General features: G+C 34.2%; 1 protein-coding gene across 1 annotated transcript; it reads right to left on the reverse strand.

The window, feature by feature from the left end:
* Window positions 1-5492: 5492 nt before the first annotated feature.
* LOC143612928 (senescence-associated protein DIN1-like) lies at window positions 5493-7743 on the reverse strand. Its single transcript, XM_077086784.1, has 5 exons — window positions 7665-7743; window positions 7439-7550; window positions 6360-6369; window positions 5895-6040; window positions 5493-5762 (listed from the first exon to the last, which is right to left on the reverse strand). Exons 2-5 carry the CDS (start codon window positions 7544-7546, stop codon window positions 5688-5690), a joined length of 339 nt encoding a protein of 112 aa, XP_076942899.1. The 5' UTR covers window positions 7547-7550; window positions 7665-7743; the 3' UTR covers window positions 5493-5687.
* Window positions 7744-8834: the final 1091 nt, after the last annotated feature.

Genomic DNA, 8834 nt, shown 5'->3' on the forward strand with positions numbered 1-8834 from the left:
TAATACTCTATTGTTCTTTCCTAAATTAGCAAGTCGTTAACCTTATTGTCGACGCTATATATGTGGGTCACGATAGTGAGATATTGAGTGATTGAGCGATATATTGGGGTCCGAAAACGATATTTTGTTGGAGCATTATCATCCGTGGTAATACACGAGATAATTCAACTACTCATGTTTACATACATTTATTCGTTATTTAGTTTGGTCGGTTAAAACATCATGTAACGCTCATGGGCCAACTAACTTAATTGTATTGTTGATATGTTATTTAGATGGGCCAATAAAATGTCATGGACAAGCTCATGGAAAGCCCAACTCACACATTCGTTTTGTTATGGTATGCTAACGAGTTGGGAGATTAAATGCCATTAAAAGCTCATGGGAAACCCAACACATCGAAAACCATTCGTTATTTGTTTATTTGTTTATATATTTGATTTCATTTTAAACAATCTATAATTTAAATTAATTACTCGATTAATCAGCTACTCAATGAATAAAGACTTATTGATTCGATCTTTTCACATACTCAAAAACATTTTTATCCTCATGATTAGACATAAATCATTCACTCATCAAGTCCCAGTTATCACAAGTCAGTTAAAACTATTTATATTCTATCATTGGATTGGTTTTTCTCATAGTAATATTATCACATTCACAAGTTATCAAAAACAACTAACATATTATTTTGGTTTGACTCATACACATCTCATCCTATTCTTAAACTAACAAATAATTTCAATATCATTATTACACGGTTTATTAAACAACTGGTTTTCTCATACTCATGTTATCACATTTTCAACAATAAACCATATTTCTCATATTCATGTTATCTCCCGCACGATGGGACTCTGTTACCCTATGCCTTCACGGGGCTGATTCATTTTCATCTTCTTCCTCGTCCTGGTCATCAGCCTCGTTGTTGCTCAAAGCTCCGCCAAAAAAGGTCTCAGTTGAACTTTAAATGCAAACCTTTCCTCCATCCATGCCATGAGCTTTTCTTGCTACACTTCCCACCATGCTATGACGTTTGGTGGTAACGGGGTTTGTGGTTCCTGACGTTGACGGAATCTGGTGCTATCTGTTACCGTGAAATTATGCAGAGGGTTGGATGTATTAACGATGCCCCCACCCGTGTTGGTTGAGACAATGTCTTTTGCCGGATTCACTCGTTGTAGGTCCACTAACGTTTGTTCCACTTCAGGTGTAGGTATTTTACTACTCATTTCAGCTTAAGGAAAATCTGGTTCATACAAAATGCACGGATGACGCTTATGAAGAAACATTATTTAACTCTCGGCTTAATTACCTAGTCGTTAGGTTAATGTTTTATTATTTTTCCACGGGGGTTGCGTATAATATGGCATATATGAGTAGCTTCACCTACAAAACAGAAAACCCTGAGCTCGTTACGAGAAGGAGATGGAGGGTGTTTTCTCGTAAATATAATTTATTAAGGGAACACTAGTGAGAATAAGAATAGGGAGACTGAGTATGTGTAAATATAATTTATTCGTGGAACACTAGTGAGTATTCTCGCGCAAGAGTTGGGGATCCTTTTACCTTTAGATGTAGGGGAGTATTTAAAGCCAGATAGAGAGAGAAATAATGTATGGTCACCTGCCATGTTAGGAAATCTAGCAATCAGGAGGCTTGCACGTGCTTCAGGGAAGTTGGTGGATAAAGTGATTGACTGATGGTGATGTTTGTACTATGTAGTACGATTGACCATGTGTTGTCAATGTCTCACTGGTGGGAGCCATTTTGAATAAGATACTTCTTTTTTGTACCATACATAGGAAGATCTTCGGCACCACTCTACCCTAGATGTTAAGGAATGTTTTGCGACGTACATGACTTCTGCTGTCCTTGTTGACCGTTTTCTTAGGAAAGTGTTGGAGCCCCCAAGTAGTGGGCCCGCTTTGGTGAAAGCTTGTACAACTAATAGGTAGGTATGTGACCCTACATCTTCAATACCTGAATTATACAGTCGTGGATGGACAGCAAGGCTATCTTTGGTAGCGACACAAAGAACCATAAACTGAGAGCAGCAAACCGAGCGACGTTATTTTTATTAACCTAAACATATTGGCTGGCCTTTGGTATTTCACATACCGCCAAACCTAAATTTTCATCTTTAATTTATTTGTAAAACGGAAAAAACAAAATAAAAGTCATTCACGGGATTGATTTTTTTTTTTTTTGCTACACATTTTGCCTGGCCTTTTTGAGTATTTTACATACCATGTTCTTTAAGCACAAACAGACCCTATTAAACATTAGCGAATGTAACTAGACACTGACATATACAAATAAACATATACAAACACAAAAGAATATATATTAATTTGAGAATAAAAATCATTAAATAAAAAAAATCACCTAAAACCCGAAAGAACACCGATAATATAAAAAAAATCACCAAAAGACTCTTCTCAAAGATCATTACGAGCCCTCTCCTATCATTTTTATTTTGAAAAAATTTCATGGTGAATCAGGATGAAGCTACTCTGCCTTTCGGAACCCAAAAAGAAAGCCGGGTTCTTGGGAAGCTATGCAAAACCTGAAAAAAGGAATCTACGGTTTATAGATCAGAAAATTACCACAAATTGAATGAAAAGTGGAATACTTCGCATCAACCTGGGAGAATTAGCCGATACGGTAGGCGTCGGCTACCTTCTTACTAACAACATAGCTACGTGCTGGCACTCAATTAGTAGCGCTGGCACGTCACTCGGCCATCCTTGACAACCGTTTGAGAGTTCTAGCATGACGACGGCCTTAAGGGAAGGCGGTAAGTGGCCATGGTAAGCAGCTTGTCCCGGCTCCGTAGAAAGCTTTCTTTACTCAAGCAAAGTCGAAGCAAAACCTTTCTTTTCTTATGATTAGAGAGAAGGATCACTCCAAAAAACTAAGTTTAAGCTACAATTCGCCGTCGCGTCCCTTTTTAAAGATCCGGGAACATGGTCACTACATCTCATTGCAATAAATCTAAATCTTTTTGTTATGTCATATTGTCATATTAGGTTCTGAAGGTATATATTGGATTGTAGTGAATCATAATAGATAAATGAGCAATAACATGACGTATGTCTTAATGGTTCATACTAAGACTTGATAGGACATGATTACCTATATTGAATCTTACTATATCTTAATGGTCCATGAAGGGTTTTATTATGTTATATTTTGTTTAAAAAGGTTATATTAGGTTATAGTGTATCATATTAGATGTAACGAGTAGTAACACATCATATATGTCTTGATGGGCCTTATTAGGCCTTGATAGAACTCGATGGACCATAATGTGCCTTGATAGATCTTAATGGACCACGAAGGGTTTTATGTTGTCATATTAAGTTTCAAAAGGTTATATCAGGTTGTAGTGCGTCATATATGTTTTAATGGGCCATGATAAACCTTGATAGAACTCAATGGGCCATAACATGCCATGATTTTTAATAGACGATGATGAGTTTTGCTATGCCATACTGGATTATAATGGGGCGTATTGGGTCATATTAAATGTAATGAACAAAAACATACATACATGCATGCGTGCATGCATACATACATACATACATACATACATACACACGTACATACATACATACACAAATACATACACAAATACATACCAATCAACTGTTTTTGGTTCCATTGTCGATTCGGTTATTTAAACAAGTTTTACAGTAATTACGACTCCTATTCAGTTCTTTTGTATTTTAGTAACTTAATTTTGTGATTTTTTAAATATTCGACTTTTATATACTGTTTTGGATTTAGCAACCTAATTATTAAAGTAGTTTTACGATTGTTTCTTGACTTCGCTACAAATTGTATTTAATTATTTTTAAAATTGTGATTTATGGATTTAGCTTTGGATTTTGCTACAAAAATTTCACTAATTTCATTATTTTGCTACCAATTTTGCCATAAACTTTATTTCAGAACTTTCTCACTATTTTCATTTTCTCAAGTTTGCTATGGATTTTCCTACAAATTTTACTAAAATTTTTTATTTTGAATGTTTAAATATTTGTTTTCATGTTTTTGCTACAGATTTTGCTAACAATTTTATGAAGTCGTTTTTTTTCTTATTTTCTAAAGTTTGCTACGGATTTTGCTACCAATTTTATGAAGTAATTTTTATTGTGCTTATTTTCTCATGTGTGCTACGGATTTTGCTACATATTTGTTTTGCTACGATATATAAATAGTTAGATCATAGAAAAATGTTTCCGTAGCTAACACGTAGCTACTTCATAGCTAAATTTGCGACCAAATGTTTCCATAGCAATTAGTCCTTAGCTAATGCCTATTTCTATAGTAGCTTACGACCCTCAAAAAAGTGGGCAATTCTATTTACTATAGATTATCACTCGAAGATTGTAAAACAACTTAACCACATCAAAGGAACCAAGGAGCATGGAATCATTCACAAAGAAAGAAGGCTGCAAAATAACTATTAACATGTTATAGTGATAATAGTTATGGTATAAAGGCTTATAAAGGGAAAAAAAAGGCACCATTAGACTCGTATTCTACATTAGAGAGTCGCATATAACCTGGTGTACATCAAAATTCATGGTGGCCAAGAAATTACATGTGACACTACGACCAAAGCATATGCATGGAGTAATAGTGAGTCAGAATGAAGAAAAGATAACATTATAATGGTCATATTTCAGTAATAACACTTTCGAATAATTCGGTTTTTCATAAAGGAGAGCAACCACATAGACACATGTTATCATTTCATTAGAGAATGTTTTGCGGAACGATCATACCAGTGTGGAGCATGTCAGCAATGAACTACAAATGGTGGATATTCTAACAAAGACACTTTCAAGCCTCCGGTTTGTTCTCATTGGACAAATGCTCGGAGATTAAGATCTATGACAAAGTGATGCTCTTGATCAACGGGATTGAATGAAGTATAAAGATAATACTATGTTTTTGTTGTAATTAGTATGTAGGTAAAAGTCTATATCTAGTTTCAATAATGTAAGCACGGAAACAAAATGTAAATTTGTCATGTATTAGGGTCGTTGTAAATAAAACGGTTCGTGATGTATATACACAATGGGTCATGATGTCTATATAGGGATCGATAGCCATGGTCAAATAACTTTAGCAGTTTACAAAATTCAGATTCAATAGTGTTTTTTCGTTGTTTTCATTTTCTTAATTGCATCAACCGTTAATTTCATTCTATTTCTTCTTATTTCTTAATTGCACCAATAGTTACGATCATCAATATGTGCAACACTCCCATCCCTTTGATAGATTACACTTGTAGATAAGAAATTAGGACCCATGCATGACCAAGACATAAAACGACACAAAATGAACATATGACTGTGGTGCCCCATACATATAATCTACCTATATCATATTTGCTATTATCTTATATTCTTATTCACTTTATCAAATTATTACTTTTTTTTCATTAGTTCAAATTTCAATTGTTACATCTAAAGTTTAAAACCATATGTGACTTCTTTTATAAATATCCGCCATAACCGAAGTGACTAGATACCAAGAAAACATGCTGGTTTCCTTAAGCCATATCTACATGATCATGTTCCAAACTTGTTTATATTTACAAACCAACATATATTCATGCTCTTATTTGAACCGACCAATATCCTTTTATTCATACTACTAATTCATTATCAACTCTCTATTGGAAGGCCATTCTGGTTCCATGCAGCGTACCCGCCCGCTATGTCCGTCACACCAGTAAAACCCTGCAACAAACACAACCCCAATTTATATATGTGTGAACATTATATAACTCATTATTATTATTATTATTATTATTATTATTATTATTATTATTATTATTATTAAACATCAAAAATTCTTTCATTTGCACTTACAGAAGAAAGAAGATCGGTGGCAGCCATTAGAGATCTTTTGCCCAATTGGCATCCCTGTATAATTATGTGTATAATATAAGTAATTATTAAATAATAAATATTACAAATACGGTACGGTAGAATTAGGGTTTGATACAACGATGATTCTCATCATCTTTCCCGAAATGGGACAATACTTCTTCCACAAAATTCAGGTTTTTTGTCATCCCTGCCAACAATAGCAGTTTGATAAATACCATAAAGAACAACCATATGACCTAGATGTTTCAAGTTAGGTCAGAACTAATTAGTAATTAGGAAACCATGAATTCAAATATTTAAAACCTTTTTAGGTAAATAATATTCTGCAATAATATTTAATAACAAGCAAGTAGGGTGGCGGGCTAAATGAGTTTAGACTAGGGTCGGTGTTGTTTGACAACAATTCTCGGCCTAACAGTTGACTATGGTTAAAAATACACTAACCAAACGCAGCCTAATTACCTAACTATTTGTATCTTATAGTTTCAATATATTTTCTTTTTTTATCTTTTTATTTTTTATTTTTTCTAGTAGTACTAGATAAGATATCAACCATGCGTACTGATTTTTTAACACTTCAAATATAAGTGTCTTAACTACGTGTCAGAAACACTATCAAGAATGAAACCTACCTGAAAAAACCCCATAATTAGGTTTTCAAACCTAAGGTGATAGTGGGAAATCTACTACGAGAAAAACCCCTTAACAAGGTTTTCAAACCTAAGGTTTTAAAACCTTAGGCTAAGAACCGTCATACCATATTTGATATTTGAACCTAAAGGTCATCTACCCAATGGATTTAAACTAAACTACCTTTATCAAATCATTTTTCTAAATCACAATACCTTTTTATGTACTCATTTTTTTATAAAACCATTAATACTCTTGAGCTTATTAAGGGGGTGTTTGGCCTAGCTTTTTTAGCAAAACTTATAGCTTTTTTAGTTTTTTTATGTACTCATTTTTTTATAAAACCATTAATACTCTTGAGCTTATTAAGGGGGTGTTTGGCCTAGCTTTTTTAGCAAAACTTATAGCTTTTTTAGTTTTTTTTTATAAAATAAGCTTCATTTGGTGTTTGGTTTAGCTTTTTTAGCTTAGGCTTATAAGCTTATATAAGCTAATTTGTAGAAGCTTATTTGAAGATGGTTATTTAGCTTATTTGAAGAAGCTTATTTGTTTAAGGGGTAAATTACTCATTTGCTTTCAAATGGTGATGGATTAATAATTCTCTACATGAATATTCCAATGGTGTGAGATCTAATCCCACATCGTTTCAAACAATGATGTGGATAAAGGTCGGACGGCGTTCTAGATCAAAAATTTTCCGGCCAAAAGTTTTGACCATTTGTATCAAAACGGGCGTCCGGATATTGGATGGATGGCATGGCTGGGTGGTCAAACATCTCGAAAAGCCGAACTTTTATTTATTTTTTAAATTATATATATACATATTTTGAAATGATTATTCTGGCTAATAAATTTCAAAGTTTATGTCAAGCATTTAAATGTGGATGGTGTACGTACCTGACATCCAAATAACGGTGGCCCGCTTGATGAAGCTCATGAGCCACACGCACCGGTACCGATGTTGGGGTCACCGGGGTGGCATTCCCAGCCACCGTAGCCATCCAACTGTTTCACATGCATCACCGCCCCAATATTGTTGGTAAAATGATCAATTAAAGAAAAGACATAACTTTAAAACCCTCGAGACGATGAATTCAATTGAGTATGTTGTAAACACACCTGAAATTAAGCTTTCTGTTGCCGATTCCGATTTCCACGGATGCGCTGATCCGACAGCTGAGCCTTGGTTGTCAAACGCGAGGAAAATCTGGAACGCGCAGTTGAATTTACAAACAACATTATCAATTGGTGGTGTAATAGGTCCTCCCACCAAAGACGGTAAATTGTTAAGATGTTCAATCAAATCAACTTACCTGATGCATTGAGAGGGAGATAGATGAGGAACTGAGGAGATCGGAGAAGCAACAGCAATAAGTTTCATCATCATAATCTAAATAGTCTAATATTTAATTAAAGATAATATTGTATGAATACAAGTAAGTATGATGGATCGAGGAATGTGTGATTATATAGAGTGGAAGGAACTATTGTATATGGGACGCCATGATTTAATAATAATAATATCAGTTTTTTATAGAAACTAGAAAGTGTAAATCTTTTTTATTTTTGTTTAAATAATCATTTCATTTCCTTATATGTAAAAAACTTAAAACTGATTGAACAGTAAAATTATATATATATATATATATATATATATATATATATATATATATATATATATATATATATACACTATCTTATCCCACCCCCACCAAACTCCCTCTTCAAACACCAGCTTGAAACCCTAACACAAAATTCAAAATTCAAACACTGCAGCCTACCTTCTCTCTGCCGCGATGACGGCGTTTCTCACTTCTTACTCGATGCATCTCTCTCTTCCAGTTTTGTTAAGAGGTGTAAGAATAATTGATGACGAAGACGGATCAGTTGGAGCCTTAGAAGATTGACGGTGACGGTAGCTTTCCAACAGTGTAATCATTATGGTTCCATGAATCAGGTAAAAACCTATACCAAGATTCATTTTTCTCAGTAAATCAAAACCCGATTCAAAACTTTGTGTTAGTTTTCTGGCCCATCTAGGTTTAAGTCACGCTCCGGCGAGATGGGTTCTGTGTTGCTGTTGATGGTGCGTCTCAGTTGCATCGAGGAGATTATTCGATTTCTTGAGGTAATATACATTTGGATGTTTGGATTTCGTTTTGGGTTGTTCGATTTGAGGGTCTTTGTACAGTTAAACTTTGATTTTTGAACTCGATTTTCACGTTGCAGGACCGTAGCAGGTGTACTTCAGGTATTTTTTACATTTATTATCATTACTACATTACTTCA

This window comes from Bidens hawaiensis, unplaced genomic scaffold (genome assembly GCF_021521415.1).
Source record: "Bidens hawaiensis isolate Kalapana, Puna unplaced genomic scaffold, B.hawaiensis_p1.1 tig00036154_1, whole genome shotgun sequence".
NCBI classification, from domain to species: Eukaryota; Viridiplantae; Streptophyta; class Magnoliopsida; order Asterales; family Asteraceae; genus Bidens; species Bidens hawaiensis.

Coding starts and splice junctions, on each gene's coding strand:
- LOC143612928 (XM_077086784.1), bottom strand. CDS start 7,546: ATGGCTACGGTGGCTGGGAATGCCACCCCGGTGACCCCAACATCGGTA. Junction 5,763..5,894: donor CCACCGATCTTCTTTCTTCT/GTAAGTGCAAAT, acceptor TGTTTGTTGCAG/GGTTTTACTGGTGTGACGGA.